General features: G+C 37.3%; 1 protein-coding gene across 5 annotated transcripts in view; it reads left to right on the forward strand.

The window, feature by feature from the left end:
* LOC141446184 (roundabout homolog 2-like) overlaps positions 1 to 21102 on the forward strand; it is a 63873-nt gene that overhangs the window by 33886 nt on the left and 8885 nt on the right. For 3 of the 5 annotated variants that reach the window (XM_074112664.1, XM_074112665.1, XM_074112666.1), the window contains exons 4-13: positions 12922 to 13069; positions 13193 to 13323; positions 13843 to 14109; positions 14197 to 14474; positions 14931 to 15141; positions 15581 to 15894; positions 15974 to 16204; positions 18278 to 18503; positions 19019 to 19134; positions 19687 to 20008. In XM_074112664.1, coding sequence (XP_073968765.1) covers positions 12922 to 13069; positions 13193 to 13323; positions 13843 to 14109; positions 14197 to 14474; positions 14931 to 15141; positions 15581 to 15894; positions 15974 to 16204; positions 18278 to 18503; positions 19019 to 19134; positions 19687 to 20008 — 2244 coding nt within the window. Of the gene's footprint in view, positions 1 to 6046; positions 6425 to 6527; positions 6589 to 8068; positions 8233 to 12921; positions 13070 to 13192; positions 13324 to 13842; positions 14110 to 14196; positions 14475 to 14930; positions 15142 to 15580; positions 15895 to 15973; positions 16205 to 18277; positions 18504 to 19018; positions 19135 to 19686; positions 20009 to 21102 lie in introns of those variants that run through there. The other 2 variants (XM_074112667.1, XM_074112668.1) reach the window with 2 other exon arrangements.

The raw sequence follows: 21102 nt of genomic DNA on the forward strand, positions 1-21102 counted from the left end.
AAAGTTTACAACGTCATAATAGTCACTGCAAGCGACTTTTTCTGCAATCTCTCTGGGGGCTTACAGATTTCAGAGCATTCTGTGCTCATTCAAAATCTTGCAACGCTTCACGTATGCATTGCTCTAGTTAACTAGGGACGCAAGAGCTTTTACAAGGAAGAAAAGAGCTTTTTGAATTCTGTGCAAAATGAAATCATGCTTGTACTGAGGTCTGAAACTCTATCTAAAAGGTAAAAACGGGCATTGCACAAGGGTTGAGAGCTTCCATTTGTGTCCGTAATTCCCCAATCTCTAATGAGGAGACCAAACAAGTACCAAACACTTATCATTTGACTGGCTCCCTCCACCCCCTTCCTTATAAAATACTTGGCAGTTCTATCGGTAAGATAAAGGAAACATCCCACCAAAATAATATTCTTATTGCATTTTATTAAAAATTTCGAGTTTTTATAGTTAATTTTATATTTTTCACAACGAGTATACACGTCAAACACGCTTAACTGGTTACAATATGAAAATGGATCAAACAATGGTAAGACTGTAGAAGTTGGAGAAAGATTGCCAGTGTTGCTCGCATGTCTGTTGTGATTTCTAAAAAATTAAGGCAAAATTGAGTGTACGATATTTTTTTTATTTTATTTTGCTTACACTTCGTGGCAACACTGGTTTTACGAGGTGCCGTATATTGAAGCAGCCAGTAACAATGGCGAAGCTGGTTGTATTACCTAACCTAGCATGTTATAATAGGAAGATATTTAAACTTCATAGTAAAACGCAAATCGAAGTTATGGGAAAAATCAAGTCCCTTTTTTGTTTTGTATTGCTTTAAATTAGCAACAAGTTTACGGTTGGAATAGATTTCAAATACTCATTTACTGATCATGTTAAGTTTTTTTTAACTTTGAACTTCAAACAGCTGATGATAAGCAATCATTGTGTGGGAGTTAGTTTGCACCGTGTTTGTTGTGGATTACATTTAGGTGTCTAGAACAGCGTTTCCCAACCTGTGGTACGCAAGTTGCTGGTTGGTGGTACTTGAAAAATAATCAGTAATGGCGGACATTAAAAAAATTAAAGCATAAAAATATAAAATTTTTTTTTTCCTATAATTCATAAAAATTATTTTAATTAATAATATTGTACAGTAAAGTTGTTAAAATGTAGAATAATAAGGTTAATCTATCTCGAAATATACGAGAAAATATAAAGCACATTTAACGGGATTAAAATTGTCTTTCTTGGAGTATTTTCCAAAACCCGAAAACACAAATGATAATTGGATTTCTAACCCACCTTCTGTAAAGAAAATTTAGGAAAAGCTACATCATTATCGATAAAAGATAAAGATAATTTAATAGAATTATCACGTGACAGAACTTAAATGATAACTACGTAAAGATCTGCTTAAAGAGACTGGATTGTAATGAGTAAGCTCCTATCCAAGCAACATTAAATTTAATTGGTACTTACAGGTAAGTTGAATGCTTAAAAGAAATTAATTTAGAAGATTTGGGCACAAATATTTGTAAATTAATTAATAATTTTAAAAAGAAAAATACGTACGCAATTTTAAAAAATTTTAAAGCTAAGATCTTACACTTTACAAAGTTTGTAAAGTGAAGATGAACTTGGAACTCCTTTGTAACAGATACATTGTGTCTATATACAACATAATAAAATAACACACTCGGGAATAAGAAATTTCATGAAATACAATAATTTTTTGCGAAGTGGTACAATTTAGCATGATATACTACCAAGTCGGTCTAAGCGAGCCCAAAAAAGGTTGGGAAACGCTGGTCTAGAAGGACAATTGAAAACCTCAAACGGCTCTAAGGACAAAGTCTTGTACTTCTCACAAATTAATGTACAAGGTTAACTGCTGTAACCTTCTGATCAACATCTTGCACAGGCAGATCACAAAAATGGTATCTAAAGTAACATGAAACTGCTGTCCTATATTTCATATAGTTACTTTAGTATGTAAGCAAACCTTTTTTTTGGGGTATGGTTAAGTGAAAGACCGTTGGTTCCAATCCACACCAGAAACTCAAACTCAAACTAAAAAAAAAACTGGTAACAGGCATCACCAAACTTTTTGTAGCCTCAAATTTGTCAAAACTTTGGTAGATGGTGTGGAGTGGGGGTTTTTTATTTGGCGAACACAGAAAGTAGTATGTACCTTTCGGGCTGAAACAGCTTCAGTATGTGGATATCGATTGTATGTGAGGCAGGTGACCCGCTGTGGGGACCATGTGTCTGTCAGTTGTAGAGGAGACAGAGTGCACAAACAGTGGCAGTTTGTGCTGCTATATTTAGAGCACACGCTATTTGCTCTCTCACTCGCTCTGCCTCTCTGCATGGCCATATTGATCGCAGTTACATGGACAAAAAAAGAAAAAGTAAAAACGGACACATACACATGTTTTGTACCTTTTAAATGATTAAGAACAGGAAACAGGTGTAAGAGGGATGATATCGTGCATTCACTGTGGTCGATTCTACCAGAGTGGGCCCTTAACTGACATCTAAAAATCTATTGTGAAAACTCTGTACGACTTTCCCTTGCTATCATTCTGGAGTTTCTCAAACTCAAAACTCAAAACTTAAGAAAAAACATTTATTTAGTCCTTAATATCATTAACCAGATTGTAAACAAAACAACATCAGTCGAAATCACTCCCTAACAATGCTTTAAACAAAAAAAAATTATTCAATTGAACGTTATAGATTAGTAACATTGCAGGCGTCGAAATGTCGTGGAAAAGCGTGGATGCAAAACGCACTATAAGACAACTGGCCTTAAATGTTCTCCAGTAAATGTGGCAATGTTGACTGATTCCGAAAATATGCGCAACTGCTCCAATAAACCAATCCAAAGAATCAATCAATCCAGCTTGATCAAGTAACACTTCAGTAAAGAGTTAATTGCCTATTTTTTCGGGCGGGCTTTACGTCCAACTACCAAATTAGGTGTCGTAGAAGGAGGCGAATAGCTAACATACTTTACTGTAAATTTCTCTTATTAACCATTAAATAAAATCCAAGGCTAGACCGGGGGAATCGAACCCACTAAACCAACAATACATCTTAGCCTTGCGGGTCTAGCCCTTTAACCGCTCGACTACCGTGGCTACCTATGTCAATCCTTTGTTTTGGGGGCTTCCACACCCATTCCTGTACATTTATTTCGCCATTATTGATTCTTAACAAGAACAAAAATTGGATAAACTCCCGAATATTTAAAATTTGAAATGATCGCACACTGCCTTGTGGAACCAGCCGCGTTAGAGGAAAAAAAATACTAGGGCTGTACGTTGCCACCGAAGGGAGGAGACATAAATCAGTCTACAGAGCCTAGGATACTGGGATTAAATAAAGGTAACAGTGTAAATGTCACCCTGGCACTGGTGTAATTAACAGGTTGATGGAGTGTGTGAGGTTCCTAAGGGACTTAGCAGTGTCACAAGAGTGGAGGGTGGGGAGGATTGCTGCTAGGTCAATGGAGTCTGTTGGTCCATATTGTGTGCATATTGGCTGCTGCAAGTACTTCATTGCTCTCTCTCTCTCTCTCTGGCTCAGCTTCCAACCTCTCCATTATTTCGATTTATCATATACTCAATTGGGACCAATTAGTTTTAACTTGTGCATACAACAGTAAGGGACTGCATTCTACGGGCGGGACTGAGTAGTGCCCTTCTCTATTAGTTCCAACTTATCAATTCATTGCGTATTCAAGTGAGGCTGGCCCTTATTTGTGTCAATCTAATCGGAGATTACCAACTCTCCTCCTTTACCATTATACTACGCCAGTATCTACGTTTCAGTACTAACCTTTGGTAATCTGCTAACTGAAATGTACAACAACTTTACATAAAGGTCTCTAAATCTTCCCAAATTATTGTGCAAAAAAATAATAATAATAATTAGCAAGGGAAGGGATTAGCTATGCGGTTAGCATTCTGGACACCCACGCGGAGATCCCGATTTCGAATCCAGCTGCTGACCCTTAGATTTTCTCTTCCTAGTAGCACTTACAGCTCACTGTCCGCTGATGGTACAATGTTGTCTGTAACGAGAGAACACTGTCCGGAGGCCGGCAGTGCACTGAAAAAAGCTTCGGGCGCCAATAACCTTAGATGTTGACGCGCCTTAAATCATAAAAATAATAATAATAATAGCCACGGTAGCCGAGCGGTTTAGATGCGAGACCTGTAAAGCTAACATGCATTGTGGTACTGGGTTCGATTCCCCGGTCTTAGGCCTTGAATTTTATTTAAAGGTTTATAAAAGAAATTTACAGTAAAGTATGTTTGCTAGTCGCCACCGTCCACGACACCTAACTTGGTAGTTTGACCAAACTACACAATATTCTTGAAGTCCAAAAAAAAAAAGTTGACATTTAGCGACCATTTTGTATATTGCAAGTGCTTTAGGGTGCGTTCCACCCCTCCCCTATCCCTACAACGCTCCATACGAATTTACCATTGTTCAGAAACAGTGCTGGAAGTCTTTTACTGTAGGAGCTCCTGCATGACGTGTGCAGGCTTTTTCTTTCATACCTTCTACGGACCGAAAAATCGTGTTCCTTTTTAATGCAGATTTGACTTTGGGAGAACAGATAAAAGCCAGGTTAGGCGAATAAGGCCTAAAACTGGGATGTTGTACTTGGCTAGAAACGTCTTGTGACACACAATGCAGTGTAAGCCGGCGCGTTGTCCTTGATGGAGAGAACCCATGACTTGTTCTTCCACAAATCGGGTCGTTTTTTTCCTTACTCTTTCAACGGAGTTGAGCTGGCACCTCACGGTAGTATCGTTGATTAATTATAATCGATATTTTCATCCGTTTTGGACGTGGAAGAGCGACTTGGGCGGTCATCGTCTCCGACGGTCTTCTCGGCCATCTTAAAAACGCTTGAACCGCTCAAAAAACTTACGCACTGTGATAAATATTCATCGCCATAAACTTCTTTTAATAAAAGATCAAGTTTCAGTAGCGGTTTTACCCATGTTTCATGTGAAATTTCACGACAATTCGTTGCTCTACTACATGTGTAGTATCATGTTATCATGGCAAAACGAAACTAACACCTCTTACAAAAAACGACGGTTCCCGGTCAGACACAGATTTCTCTACAAACACGCTGAGACGCTGCACAATCGAAAGAGAAGGCTTTACGCTGCACAGCTGTCGCGGTCGTTAAGATTTGGCGCGTGCATAGTTCTTCTGTAGCAGCATCAGTCTCGTTATTTAATAGCTACACCTCGTATTTCCACTAGCAATCTGGTGGATAGATGGCTTAAAAATCTCAAATTTCCCTTACCTTAATTTGAAGGAGATAGTAAAAAGCACGAAAATTTGGACTTCAGAAAAGTTTTTAAGATTCTCCGAAGAGCAGCCCTCGGAATTTCTGGACGCCTGAATCTCCTTGAAAGAATACGCTTTTCTATTAGAAGAAAAAGGGTTTCCACTAAAATGAATTAACCTGAAAATTATTAAAGTTACTTAGATTTTTGTTTTTAATTTAATTTACTTACGCACATCACCCGATTGTCATTGTCACCCGAAGACTAAATGCCATTTTGCAGTTAGTGATCTGTCGTTATACATGTCACGTAGGATATAACATGAAAATGAAATATTAAATTTTGTTGCGCTTACATGTATAAAACACTGACATTCAACAAAAAATCATTGACATTTACCTATAACCTTATTCTGCGCCACAATAAAAACAAAACACTGTGCAAGCTGAATGTCTGATATAATAGTGACATAATGTTGAATTATTTCTAACTGTTGCCGTATAAAATAGGTGAATTATTAAATCATAATAAACAAAACGAAAAATAAGTTATTATTATTTATAAACTCTTTTGTTTTAGGCTAGAGATGCAATTTTGTTATCAGCTGATAAAGTTCCATTTTAATTAAAACATTTAGTTGCTATTGACATTTGAATGAAAATAAGGTTATCAATTGAAGATATTCATTTTAAACTACAAATTTTAATTAATTCCATGACATTTGGAATGGAAGTATTGGTTCGATCGTTTCACAGTAAAAAATCCCAAGATGAATCGATAGTTTCTTGCAATCGATTCAAATCGATCTTGATTCAAATTTTGCGTAAATGATTTGCCCCTATTACTGCTGGAGGTTTTCTTTTTATTGTTATTTTATGATGTTTAAATCTTATTAGACGCAAGTAAGATTTTAAAGTGTGGGCTAGCTTTACTACTTACGATGTTTACATTTTGTGTGAATTGACGTGCTTTGTTAGTGTTTTATTTTTACAATATTGGTGGATTTATGAGCTATCTACTTCATTTGAAATTGAAGAGGCAAATAATAAACAAGTTGCTAACACAATGAGAAGAGTTTGTGATTTTTTTGGATAGAAATAATCTTGCTTCATGAGGTACGGTTATCTATTTTTGTCCAATATTTTTACTTCATAGGTTAGACAAAAGTAATTATTTTTGCAATATTAAATTCATTTACATTGTGGCTTCCATTTGCAGTTATTGTGTAGATAAGGAGGTTGACACTGCTTAATTGTTTTTTAATGACTTGGAGAATGAGGTAATAACTAAATTTTATACATGTTACGATATACAGGGTGATCCATTTAAAACGCACCAATAGCTAATAACTTTTTAGGAAAGCGGAATTTCGAAAAAAAAACCCACGAAGTAAACTATATGTTTTTTTGGATCTAGTTTTCAAATTTTCCATCGCCGAGGCTGTTTCTTCATTTTTGGCGTAGTTACGGCTAAAAACCCAATTGGGGTTTCATAAGGACCACTGGTTTTGACAATGATTATGAAAACTACATACAAAACTGTGAAAAATGACGTTAACTCCGTTTCGATATCCGTAATATTTGTCGAGATATTTAAGATCAAATTTATTGTTTTAACAACTCGTGAACGGTTTTCAATATTAATTTTCTACCAGAAATACACGTTTTGGGAGGTCCTCTGACTGCAAAAAAATGTTATTTGTGACGCAAAGTAAAAACAGAAGATTTTAAAACATGTAGTGTAATGTAATGGTTGTGGGTAAAATTTGGATAAATTTGTTTTATCATCAAATAAAAAGCAATCATCACATCATTTTAATGCACCCAGTATGCAAGACTTCATGACCTATGATTGCGGTAAGAATATCTTGCCATATCTTGGTCAAGAGCGTGGTTTTGTAAGTTGGAGATCCCCAGTTCGTATTCCTCGTGTGACTACATTTTGTTAAAAAAAAAAGTATTATGATGTATTAAGTATTAGTATAACTGCATACGCGGGATTCGAACTGCTGATCTCTCACTTACAAAACCAAACATTAGACCAACAACCTGGCAAGATATTCTTACCGTAATCACAGTTCAAGAAGTCTTGCATTACTGGGTGCATTAAAATGATGTGATGATTGCTTTTTATTTGATGATAAAACAAATTTATCCAGATTCACCCACAACCATTACATGTAACTACATATTTTAAAATCTTCAATTATTATTATTTTTTTCACTTTGCGTCACAAATAACATTTTTTTTGCAGTCAGAGGACCTCCCCAAAACGTGTATTTCTGGTGGAAAATTAATATTGATAACCGGTCACGAATAGAGAAAATTGTAACTTTGATCTCTTTGACTCGACAAATATTAGGGATATCGAAACGGGGTCAACGTCATTTTTCACAGTTTTTTATGTAGTTTACATAATCATTGTCAAAACCAGTGGTCCTTATGAAACCCCAATTGGGTTTTTAGCCGTAACTACGCCAAAAATGAAGAAACAGCCTCGGCGATGGAAAATTTGAAAACTAGATCCAAAAAGAACATATAGTTTACTTAATGGGTTTTTTCGAAATTCCGCTTTCCTAAAAAGTTATTAACGATTGGTGCGGTTTTAAATAGATCACCCTGCATAATAGTTGCCATTAAAACTACTAAAAAATAGATCTTGGTGATCAAAAAGTTAATAAATCATATTTTTGGTACTGGATTTGAATCTACTAGCTATAGGGCCCTTAGATTTTCTAATTCCTTGGTGCTTTCTACAGCTCATTGTCAGTGGGGTGAAGGACTGTGTGAGGTTCTGTAACGAGAGAACAATGTCCCAGACTGGCAGTGAAATGAAAAAGTTCCGGGCACCAATGACCTCTCAGATGTTGACGTTAATTGATACAAATTTGGGACAAAATGCATGATACTCTACTTTCTGATGGTAACGTTCATTCAACTTTGCAGTTGTTTGTATAAATCTTGGGTATTGCGATGTAATATGAAACCTGGAATAAGTTTGTGTAAGCAAGGAAAGGAAGAAGTTTCGTTTATATTACGTAGTCCAAGTAGTTGCTGCAAATCAATCAAGTTTTATGCTGTAACCAAAGCAGTTAATGGTGTTGTTTTGTTAGTTACACTTGCAGGATGACAATTACGTAGACAGGTCTTCCGCCGCTACCCCCTTTGCAAGATCTGTCAGCTGTTCCAACTATTAGTCTCTTCTCTTTCCATACGCAAAATATTTTTTCTATTTTTTTTTCACCCGAGTTTGAAAACAACTCCTCGTGAAGAATTGCCCAGACATTCTACTCGCCCCATTATCAAATGGATTTGTGGATCACAAATTTACTGCGATGTTTACATGTAGCTGGTAGGCGTTACCATTACAAAGAAGTTAGTCAGTTGCCTTGGTTACGAACTTTTCTAAACTGCCTCATATATCAACGCTTTAATCGTTATTTTTCTCTCTCTCTCGCTCTCACACACACTGAGCAAGAGGAAGTATTGCTTTCGTCACAAATTTTCTAAAATTAAGTTTTCAGCCGGAAGCACTTATTTTGTAGTGATCTAAATAAAAATACAAAAAAAAATAATTTTTTCATCGATTGTATGTAATGGTTTAATCGATGGTAATTTGATTGTGCAGGCTAATTCTGGAAAAGAGGATGACTAGTTTTTGTCTTAAGTGCCATTTTAGTGTATGGGTGCGTTCCACTAAGCGTTCACAACGATCACGCTCACGACCGCGCGGTTTTGCCCGTTCCACTTGCTTTGTGACTGTTACAATCGAAAAACTCAAGTAGAATGGACTATAGGGCGTTTTAACCGTTCTTGTAAACATTACAAATGGCGGCCTCGAAAATAAGTCAGAAGCTTGAAGAGGTTATTTTTTAATTTTAACCCCGTTTATAAGCAGTTATAACAAACTTTATTAATTATTGGTAAAGTTGACTTATATTAAAAATATTTAGATAATTCAATTTTTTATATTACGTTTTAGTGGAGTATTTATAAAATTTACGTTTTAATAAAATTAAAATGTATTTTGTGGCAACAGTAGGATATTTATTAATGCAACGTAATAATGCTTTAGAAAGTTCTTCATCTAGTTCCGACGGAAGAGTGGAATGCAATTTTACAAAATCGCAATGATGAAAAGCAAAACTTAAGCCGCGTATTATTAACTATCAAAGTGTAATTGATCGTTATTCAGTGATTTAGTATGCAAAGGGATAAGTAATTTTTCATTTGATTATTTTTTTTTAGACTTTCGAGAAACACATTCAATTATTTACATGAGGTTTACCTTCATTTACATGATATAATTTTTTTCGGTCGCCATCTTTTCTGCGCGCCAAATTTCTGAACGCCCACTTCGACCCAGCTCTTAAAGTTTGAGCGTTGTGAGCTTCGCGTGAGCGAAAATAATGACTTCATTAGTGACGTTTTCGCCACGACCACTATGACCGCGGTCGTCCATGTGGAACGGCTGAAGGTATATTTTAATCGTTGTGAGCGCTTAGTGGAAAGCACCCCTAGAATAACCTCTTATCGCCTGTAAAACTCGTAACAAGAATTAAATATGTAACTAAAATTACAAATTTGAAGGAAGTAGGAAACGAATATGATTGGCAACAAACCGGAAAGAATCGCGACTATCATTTGACATTACCGTTCCAAATGCTTGTTACTATACTTTGCACGAGAATTTGAAAAGCTGTTTAGGGAGTTTCATTGCAGCTAGTTTTGTAAGTAAACGGTTAAATATATTTATATTTATGTATGAAAATAAATTCTGGCTGCATAGGTGGGTTAGTTATCTGAAGGTAGAAGAAGCTGAATGGGTGCCGAGATAAGAAAGACGCCTGCCTGTGTTGGTCGCTCTATGAGCAGCGTTTTTTTCTTTCCACCCCCCTGTTGAGCGAAGCGGCGGTTTGTTATCGTCGCGCTCAGAAAGGAGACCTCGTTTACTACAGTTGACACTCCGCTATCGCCCCGATTTTGGAGTCGCAGCCCAGATAGCAACGCTAGCTGTCCCCAGTGTGTTACCCAGAACGGTGGTTCTGTAACCGTTTTATTATTTTTTTTTCTTTCTTCTCTAGCACCCGGGCGGTTTCCTCCTCCCTGTTCGATCTGAAGTAAACGGAAGACATCCCCCTGCCTTCAACGGCACGGCTTTATTCCAGCAATATTCTGGTTTGTGAAAACTACTGTCTATCTTTTTTTTCTACCTGAAATTCTGGCCGCTCTAACTTTCACATTTCCTTCAATTAAGAGCCTTAATTCCTTCTCCTACTCCTTCTAGTCAGAGAAAAAGTATTGGGTTGTCCGGAAAATAATGCAGGATTATGGTTTTAAAAGAAAAAAAATAATTAATGATTTATAACTGTTTTTATTAATCAAAACAGTCCCCATTACTTTCTATACATTTCTGCCAACGTGTGGGTAAGAATTTGGGTTCCTTAGAATTTATAAGATATAGGATCGGAAGCTGTGGCTGTTAAGTGCCATTCTACTGCATTCTGGAGAATTACCATTCTATAATATTGTATTAATGAGAATTAGGAACGTTGATAAATACCAATCTTGTAGAACATCCTGAAATATTAAAAGTGCGAATCCCTTGGTCTTTTTTATAGCTTCCGTAAACCTTCCGCTCAGATGTGGAGGAATCCCTCGGTATTCTTACCGAAATTCTGTTGATGTAAATTCACTTTTAAGAATGGAGGTCTTCAAAAAGTCTTTTCTTTTTAGTGACCCAATTTTAAAGCCAAGTGACATTTAGTGAAAAACATGAAAATTTTAGTAAATCTTGTGAAATTGTAAATAAGAGGAAGTAGAGAGAGAGATAGAATGAGAGAGTTGATTCCAGTGAGGGTGGTTTTCCCGCACACAATGACAATAAAAAGATGAATATTGTGAAAATATTATACTCTTAATGTGATTTGGGGAAGACCATGCCTGTAGGCACCCCCCCAGTTTAGGCCTGTTACAGAACTGGGAACAAGAGTACTCCTGTTCCAGTCACCCTCTCCAACACAACCACCACCAGCAGCGGGAGGAGGAACTCATGGAGCTACACGGCTAATGGCGGATCAATGCAAGCCCCTCCTCCCCCCCCCCCCCCACACGGTTACTACTGACTGTTCCTGACTAATTTATTATTGTCTGGATGGGTTATGTTGATTACGAGTGAGTTGGTTGCACTGAGAGAGCACCAAGCCCTTACGCGGCGGGGGCGGTAGGTCTAATTAATTATTCATGCCAGCACATCGGGTCCTCCTTCTCTTCGCATGCCGCCCGTCTGTTCTAGGTGAAGTGCCATTTACATTGCATGCGTACCAACTGCGCCAGTGGCTTCCCTAGAGGCTGCCCATATTCAGTAAACACAATAAAAAAAATAATAATTAATTTGAACTCTAACAGTACTTTTTTTGTTACTATAATAATTGTCATAGTTCTTACTTCTACATGTCTCGAAACTACGAAAACATTTTAGCAACATATGTATTTGTTAGTTGTTAACATTTACAGTTTATAATACCGTACATAACGCTGAAATGAATCTTTACATATTGTACTTAATATATTCATGTATACGTAAGCTTCTTCAAACATTCAGTCAGTAAAGTAGTAAAGTAATTGCCTATTTTCTCAGGCGGGCTGTACGTCCAACTAATCCAATTAGGTGTCGTGGACGAAGCCGACTAGCAAACATACTTTACTGTAGAGTAGAAATAGAATAGAATTTATCTGCTTTCTTAAAAATACAAGATTTTTTTAAAAGCAGGAGCTCAGTGCGTGAAACCACGTTTTTATTCATATTGAATATAACAAAACACAAATTAAGTTTAAAAAAAACTAGGTCAAATCAAAACAAATAATAATTTTCTTTTCTTTCTATCATTAATTAGAATAAAGAAAAAGAAAAGATAAATATAATTAAGCAAAATATTAAATAATTAAACAGAATAAATAAACATAACCAAACCAGTTCCTCACAAAATAATAAAATGTTTTCTTCATATTTTACAATCACAATAAAATAAATCAATAAATTAATTAATCCTCTAACAGTGAATAACATCTTTCTTTAAAGATTTGAATATAACTTTTGAGAAACAAACTTGTTTTTACAGAAGTGCCCAATAATCAAATTTGATCGGCAATAAAGCCATTCAATAAAGAGGCAAGCAAAAAAATGAAAACAGTATTTAGCAGTGATTATCGGGACAAAGCTTACAATAAGCGTCTGGATTAAATTACTAAATTCTGTTATTGCGAAGATGTAGCTGTTTTAAACATTTCTATAGTAGTAACATACTTTACTGTACATTTCTTTTATTAACCATTAAATAAAATCCAAGGCCTAAGACCCGGGAATTGAACCCAGCACCACAATGCATACTAGCTTTACAGGTCTCGCCTCTAACCACTCGGCTACCGTGGCGCCTCAAACATTCAGATAGTGTAATGTAAAAAGTAACTGGATAGACGAAAGATTGTCTTCAAAGATGGATAACTATTGTAAGAATTAAAGAAAACTCACTGTTAAAAAAAAAAACCTCAGTAAGTTCCAGCATTGTAAAATTAAAAAAAATCTAAATACCACAATGATTCTTTGTTGCAGTTCTGCATGATGAATTCAGAGCAGTACCTTCCGATAAGAAGGTTGCTGCCGGAGACAGTGCCACGCTTGAATGTGGACCGCCTAAAGGAAATCCTGAGCCGACTCTACTCTGGAAGAAAGATGGCGAGGTGTTGGAACTGAATGAAAGGTAAGTTTTTTTTTTTAGATCACTTTCTTGTGTACATAACATTTAACAAGGTTCAAATATTATTTTATAATTCATTTTGTTTTATTTATTTTAGAAAATATTTTGATTATTTTCTATTTATAGAGTAAAGGTGGTGGACGGAGGTAATCTGCTTTTGACAGAGGTGAAGGCCGCCGATGAAGGCAAGTACCAGTGTGTGGTGCAGAACGTGGTCGGTTTGAAGGAGTCTCCCATAGCCAGTCTGACAGTACACGGTAACAGCAGCTCCATTTCTTACCAGCTACAAAATAATTTTATTTCTTCGACGTAGATTGAAGAGGATTGGTAACCTTGATAGGTAGCCAGCGACCAAAGCCAGCTGGGAGGGGGCGGTATTCCTCGTTGAGGAATTATTCACTTACTCAATTACTAATATTTATTCATACAGGTTTATGGTTACCTTCATTTTGCTGGCACCAGGTAAAAGAAGAATTGAAATCTAAGAAGCAGTACTCCAACGTATCTCCTAGTCTAGTTATTTCACTTGATGCCTTCTCCGCAGAAGCTTCTCATTCTTCACTGAATGCCTCGCGCATTTTTTATGAGCCTAAAGAACTGTCCATCGTTGCAGGATTTACAGATCTATGATATATTAGGATCCATGAGGCGATGTTCTGTACAACGAATCCTTTTTGTTGGAGGGGAGACTGGATTCATCAGTGCAATGCCAATAGCCCCATTCCAATCATTTAGTTTACTTATCATATGGTTTCAATAGTGTATGTCTCTTTTAGTGAAGCCGTACTTCGTGAAGCAACCGCACGACTTTATCGCGGTGGCTGACACCAATGTAGAGCTGGAGTGTACGGTGAACGGTGACCCACCGCCCAAGACGTTATGGCGTCGCGAGGAAACCAAAATGCCGGTCGGCAGATCCAGAGTGACGGACGAGCTTAGTCTGCGGATAGAACGGGTACAGCCAGACGACGAAGGAGTCTACGTGTGCGACGCTACAAACGCTGTGGGCTCCATTTCAGCGAAAGCCATACTAACAGTGCATTGTAAGTACTCTTGAACTCACTCCTTCATTGATCTGTATCCAGCAATCATGAACTGGTAATTTACGTTTGCCCTCTGTGTGTCGGCAGCTGCTCCGATGTTTGTTATCAAACCTGAAGATGAAACTGTACCATTGAATGGCATAGCGAAATTTGAATGTGTGGCTCGCGGTAATCCGCCGCCCTCGGTGTTCTGGACAAAGGAAGGCAGCCAGGTGCTTATGTTTCCGGGGAATAATTATGGTCGTATGGCTGTCAGCAGTAAAGGGCAGTTAAGCGTCCATGGTGTGCTGCGGGAGGATGCTGGTTTCATCGTCTGTTCTGCGCTCAGCGTAGCTGGTTCTGCTGTTGCCAGAGCGTTTTTGCAGGTTAGCGTTTTTTTTTTGTATCTACACTCTCTAGAACGGCCAAACGTTCTTGAAGGGGAGGATCATGTCTTCTTCTTCTTCTTACTTGTTGTAAATGGAAGAACAGTGGTCGTGACAAATTTTCCTTTAAGAATTATCACCTTCTGAGTACTAAAAAGTGGAATTGCTTAGTTTAGATAACAGAGCGGCTCAAGAAAACCAAAAAATCTGGAGCAAACCTAAGTCCTTTACTTATAGCTAAGCTGCTTCAAGTATAAATGCCAAATTTATGTAAAACGTTCTGTTCCCTTCACAAAAATACTCAGATGAAGAGAGTAATATTGTGATACGCTGTAGTCATTAAAGATTAAATTGTTTATTGTATAATTTCATTTAAAGTCTGTTTTATTCTTTGTCTATTTTTACTATATTTTAGTAGAATGCTTTAATAACGTTCTTACTATTGCATTCTCTCAGGTGACATCTGTGAATGACAAACCACCGCCTATTATCGAGATCGGCCCGTCCAATCAAACCTTACCACTGCAGTCGTTCGCAACCCTACACTGCCAGGTATTGGCGAACCCTCCAGCCAAGGTGATCTGGTACAAGGATAATCTGCCCCTTTTGGAGCTACCCCAACAGCATCGTTACACCATCATGCCTACTGGCACGCTCAGAATCGAGGGTTAGTGATTCCACGTCTTGGCACTACAAAATAAGTTCTTAGCTGGAAAATTGTCAAACATGTTGCCAGCATGGTAGAATCGTGCATTAAGAAACAGAAGCTGGACTCGATGAAATTTATGTAGTTAAAGCGTCAAATTATGATTTTTTTTAAAGTACTGTTAGAGTAGATAAGAATTTTAAGGAAGAATATAGCAAATAAAGTTTTAAGCCCTAAAGTTCGATTGTAATTGTGATATTTGCTAGATTTAAAATTCTGTTTTCTCTACGATTGTAGAATCTGCGTTGATGTTTCAAAGATTCTGTTGAATGAAAATATTTACAAGTCAATAGATGTCTCTCTGTCTCTCTCTCTCTCTACAGTTGCATTTAAGACAGGGCAACAAACTGAAAAGAGAAGTTGTTGCAATTGTGTAAATAGGATGGTGAAATTGTTTCAGATTTAGAGCTGGCCGACACTGGCATGTACACTTGCACCGGTGTGTCCGAGTCTAGCGAGAGTTCATGGTCTGGCTACTTGACCGTGGAGAAGAGTCCAGGAGCTGAGATGCACCGATCAGCAGACCCAAGTGTGTTTCCTCGAGCACCGTCCACGCCTAGAGTGTTGAACTCTAGCCAGTCCTCCTTAACCGTAGCCTGGGATCCACCCTCTGGTACTTCAACACTGATTGGCTACACTTTGGAGTATTTCAGTCCAGATCTCCAAACAGGGTGGGTGGTAGCTGCGCATCGTGTTATTAGCCACACTTATACGGTAAGACTTATCCTGCTCCAACTTCTACGTCCAGTGAGAGTTTTTCTTTAATTATTTTATTTTACCTTTTAAATTCCAGTTGAACGACTTAAGACCGGACACTGGCTACATGTTCATAGTGCGTGCAGAAAACAATCAAGGCCTGTCAATACCTAGCGGTATTTCCGAACTGGCCAGAACTCTGCGTGAAGGAGTAGAAGCATTGGCGCCGCACCAGCTGGACGAGGCAAGAGGTCGTCTGGCCAATAGGATTGTCACGTTCAAAGATCTGAAGGCCGCCAGTTCAACCTCAGTCAACGTCAAGTGGGAAGTGAGTTGTCGCCATGTTCTCTTCGCAATCCCATATCCATGTCTTTCGTATCATCGGCCCAGCGATGCACCTCCAATATCTTCTAATAACCTATCCAATCCAAACATAACTACGGAAAACTAAAAGCCATTTGCAACTTTCTGCACACATTCAGTGTATTACGTTCTTTCAACTCAGAATTACGTCAAGTAATTTCATTATGCTTAAGGTTTCGAATTGTTCAATACTGAAATGATACTTTCTTAATAAGAGTTTCACTTAATCTTGTTTCTTACATGTGAACCCACGAATTTTGCTGCTCTGCATTTATTTCTCTGTTTGAGTGGTTTTCTGGTCGATTTTTACCACCTGGCTTTCTTCTTGGGTTTCTGCACAAAAACGGGGTAGTGAATGAATGTGTGGTTAATATATCATTAAGAAAACTTTAGCCAAAAAGAAGGAAAATTTTTGAACGGAATTCGTAACTGAAGTTGTGAAGTATGAAATCGAAAAGTCCAAGAGAATTAGTTAAGAGAAGTGTAAGTTTGAGAGGAGAGTAGCTGCCCATGGTAGGAGAATAGTGGGTGTACTCTCTATCTCAAGTTTCCTGTATAAAACAGGAAAATGTCTTCTGAAACAGATATAATATATGTATAATCTAGAAAAAATCAGATCGAATCGATTAGTAGAAGAAATAATTTAATTCTGTTTGGAGTTACCGAAACTAAAGAAGAAAATTTTGAGATATTTTTGATCCACTCTTCTTACACGATCGATATCGATATACTGCCAGTTAAGCGTATTTGACGTATATACACGTCAAACCAAATCTCTATTACGGTGCGTTCGACGTGTATACTCGTTGTGAAAAATATAAAATTGCCATTAACTATAAAAACTCGAAATTTTAATAAAAATACAATAAGAATATTATTTGGTGGGATGTTTCCTTTATCTTACCCAATAGAACTGCGGTGGGAGCCAGCCAACTGATAAGTGGTTGGTACATGTTTGGTTTCCGCATTAGAGATTGGGGAATTACCTCACACAAATAGACGCTCTCAACCCTTGTGCAATGCCGTTTTTACCTTAGATACGAGGTTCAGACCTGAGTACGAGCACTTTTTTCTTCCTTGTAAAAGCTCTTGCGTCCCTAGTTAACTAGGAGCAATGCATAACGTGAAGCGTTGCAAGATTTTGAAAGAGCCCAGAATGCTCTGTCTAATCTCAAGCCCCCCCAGAGAGATTGCAGAAAAAGTCGCTTGCAGTGACTATTACGACTATTGTAAACTATTGGTTGTTTTGCCCTGCGTTCGACGTCATATACACGTCATTGATACTGATTTTAATTCCCCACACTGTGGTTTTTTTTTTTTTTTTAAAAAAAACTAAATTCCAAGCTTAACTAGTTAAAGACTTTTACTTTCAAAGTTTCAGAAGACTGTATGTCTTCTTACTCTTAAGTTGTAAAAAATTAAATTACTTTTTCTATCTCTCTATCCTTATTTCTGAAAGATTTTATTTCCAACTCCTGTTTCCTCTCTTGTTCCGCAAGTTTTTCACGATTACATTTTCATTACTGTTTAAAACTCTTGCTAGTTTCATCGTTTTCATTTTTTTTTTTTTCAAAATTTTCGTTATTAACGTTATTTCTTTATTTTTAATAACAATAGTAGAATACTACTAATGTTATATATAAAAATAAATAAATAAATGTTATATAAATAAATAAATAAATAAATAATCAACAGATTCTCCCGTACAATGCACAATTATGCAAGCTTTTTCAAACACCAATTTAATAAAAACAGTTCGATAGTTTTTTCCTAAAATTTAATACGCTGTAGAGAACGTATTTAATAAAATTTTCAGCATAAAATTTTGTTATTATTATTGGATTTTAAGCTGGTTGTGGTAGTCATAATTTCTAATAACGTCATGTTTTAAGGTAATTTTTACAAAAAACTCGCATTCCCGTTTGATTTTAGGTAAAAAGCTGATTTGTGCTAAATATTGCGTATGTCATTATTGGCAAAAATACAAACAAACAAAACAACAACAAAAGGAAGTCTAAAGAGATGAATTTGGTTGCAGGTGATTGGCGACGAGTACGTGGAAGGTGTCTACATTCGTTACCGCGAACTAAGCACTCTACCGGTGCCCAAGTTCCAGCTGGCTGCTGTCAACCGTGTGGATGCCACTCAACACACTATCTCTAATCTGAAGAAGTACACTAAATATGAATTCTTCTTGGTACCCTACTTTAAATCCATAGAAGGACATCCTACTACCTCGAAAATTGTACAAACTCTGGAAGACAGTAAGTTTTTAATAAATACCAAGATCATGTAATCTTAGCCTCTTTTTTTTTCGGCCACTACCAAAAAAATGTTTACTCAAGTATTCTGCTCGAAATGTGAACCGTATTTTTTTTTTTAAAGTTTTCTGGTATAAACAATCCGTTATTATATGCTCAACTTTTACCTACCATCTGCTATGGAGCTGAAGAGGTGATAATCAGGGTGTGCCAGGATTAAAGTTGTTTGAGATATAAGCTCACTAGTTAAGGATTATAATATGCGTTGTGGTACTGGGTTCGATTCCCGGTCTCTAGGCCTTGGATTTTATTTAATGGTTAATAAAAGAAATTTGCAGTAAAGTATGTTTGCTCGTCGCCTCCGTCCACGACCACCTAATTTGGTAGTTGGACGTAAAGCCCGCCTGTAAATAAATAGGCCAAATAAGGATTAAAAAGGAACACCACGCGCTTCCCCCAAGAGTTTTAGTATTGGCAGAACAGATTTTGTTATTACAGTTGTGTGTTCTGTTTATCAGTTCCGACCGCTCCTCCGGAGAACGTGCAGATCGAAATAGTGAACACTACCGCTGCCTATGTACGCTGGGCACCACCGCCTGCTCAACACTACAATGGCGTCTTACAAGGTTACAAGGTAATTTCATTCTTAATTATTTTTTCGTCCTCAGAAGCCTCTGGTCTCCTCAACTGTTTCTTCTCTATTGCTCTCTGTTCACATTTTCTACGTTTATTTTTTGTGGATGTTACCTTCCTCTTTCACTTTCTTTACTAGCTGCCCTTGCTTTCGCTGGTTCTCTCATTTGGTTTTAGCACATGCCTATATCTGTTTCGGTATGGGTAATAGTAGTTGCGCATGTTTACTTGGGATTACTGACAAGGGCATTGCCGATTTATGGGGAATCGCCTGTAGAAGCTGGGCCTAGAATGCGTCTACACCTGCAGATTCTGTGGGAAGATAGAGAGATGATTCCAACATGAAGATAGACCTGATGGACTGCGAAAATTGGTGGGTAGGAACTAAGTGTTGGAGAACCAGATTCTATTTGGAGGGAATGTTGTAGCTGGCTAATCTTGTCGTCATCTAAGGGTCACAATACATCCACGAAGGGCGCGGTATATTCCCCACAACCTAAAGGACTGGCTCTAGCCTCTAGAGATTTATTGACTATTTATGTTTGCTTCACAGATCCAGGTGAAAGGTAACAGCAGCAAAGTACTGGCGGAAATGACGCTGAACATTGGCACTACTAACATACTGCTGAACAATCTGACTTCCAAAGGTGCATACTCTGTGCGTGTGTCGGCATTCACGGCGGTAGGCGTGGGACCTTGGTCGGAGCATATCACGTTGTTTCCTGGACACGCACGCGGTCTGAAGGCGCCACGCAGCAGTGAGACGTGGCTGGTGCTGTTAGTGGTGGTGATGGCGCTTCTACTTGGCCTAGCCTGCTCCACGGTGCTCTATCTGCGGAGGACAAACTCCAACAAGCAGCTCGGCCATCTCTCCGGTACTTATTCTCTCCTACTTTACCATTTTGGCGTGCTTTACCATCTTACCTGCCATGTATATAAAATAGAACATACTTGTTCAGTTGAACCAGTAATAAAAACTTATTACTGCAAAGGTCTTTGCACTTGCAGTTTTAATAAAAATTATATTAATAATGCATTGCATTCAGAACGATCTAAATATTTGTCTTGCAACCTTTTAAACTTCATTTTCTCAACTGAAGGCTTCTTCTATGGAGCTTTGCCAGCCTAACACAATCCTTTCTGTATCTAGACACTAAACTTTTTGTTCCCAAAAAAATATAACTAATGCTAACTTGCAGATACAATATTATGTGTACATCACTATATTATTTCAAATTTCAATCTGTATTGGGTTTCCCACAAAGTAATCACGATTTTCCAGTCAGTTAATTTCAAATTGTTAATGTGAATAACATCTGTATTAAACAAAATAAGAATTATTTCCTATAAAATATTTATTGTAAATAAGTAAGCTGAGATTATTTTGATGGTTCTCAAACCCATATTTTGAGTTTCGGGGGACTATTAGAAGGTATTTTCTGAAAAAAACGAATCTGATTTTTAAGCAACAAATTTTTGTGGACAACCCAAGTAATACATTTTCAGAATGTTCTTTACACTCCGGAATAAAAATTTTTGGACCATGAAAGGGCCTTGAAAAAAAGGGACATTTTCGTCATAACCCTGATATCCTAAACCATGAGAAACTTTTCCAACTTATCTTTCTACCAGATCGACACGATTTAGCACGGCCGATCGTAGAAAAGGTTTTTTCTTCAAAGAAAAAACGGATTTTACCTGCCTTTATTATTATTATTTTATTGTGAATACATCACAAATTTCTGTAATAAGGGAAGCAAAAACGTCTGCAGATCACTGTGAATCCCAGTACCCAATGAGTAAACAATTTGGTTAATTTTATATTTTTTAATCAACCGAGGCCTGCGGAGAGGGGCACAAAACCAAAAATACAGATCGCTACTAGAATTATTGATTGCTACTGATATTCAATTGATTTTTTGTATGACAAGATAATGTGTTTGATTCTTAAGAAAGTCAGATGGTAACA

Source organism: Rhodnius prolixus, unplaced genomic scaffold, assembly GCF_049639745.1.
Source record: "Rhodnius prolixus isolate KJV_2025 unplaced genomic scaffold, Rpr scaffold_1, whole genome shotgun sequence".
NCBI lineage: Eukaryota > Metazoa > Arthropoda > Insecta > Hemiptera > Reduviidae > Rhodnius > Rhodnius prolixus.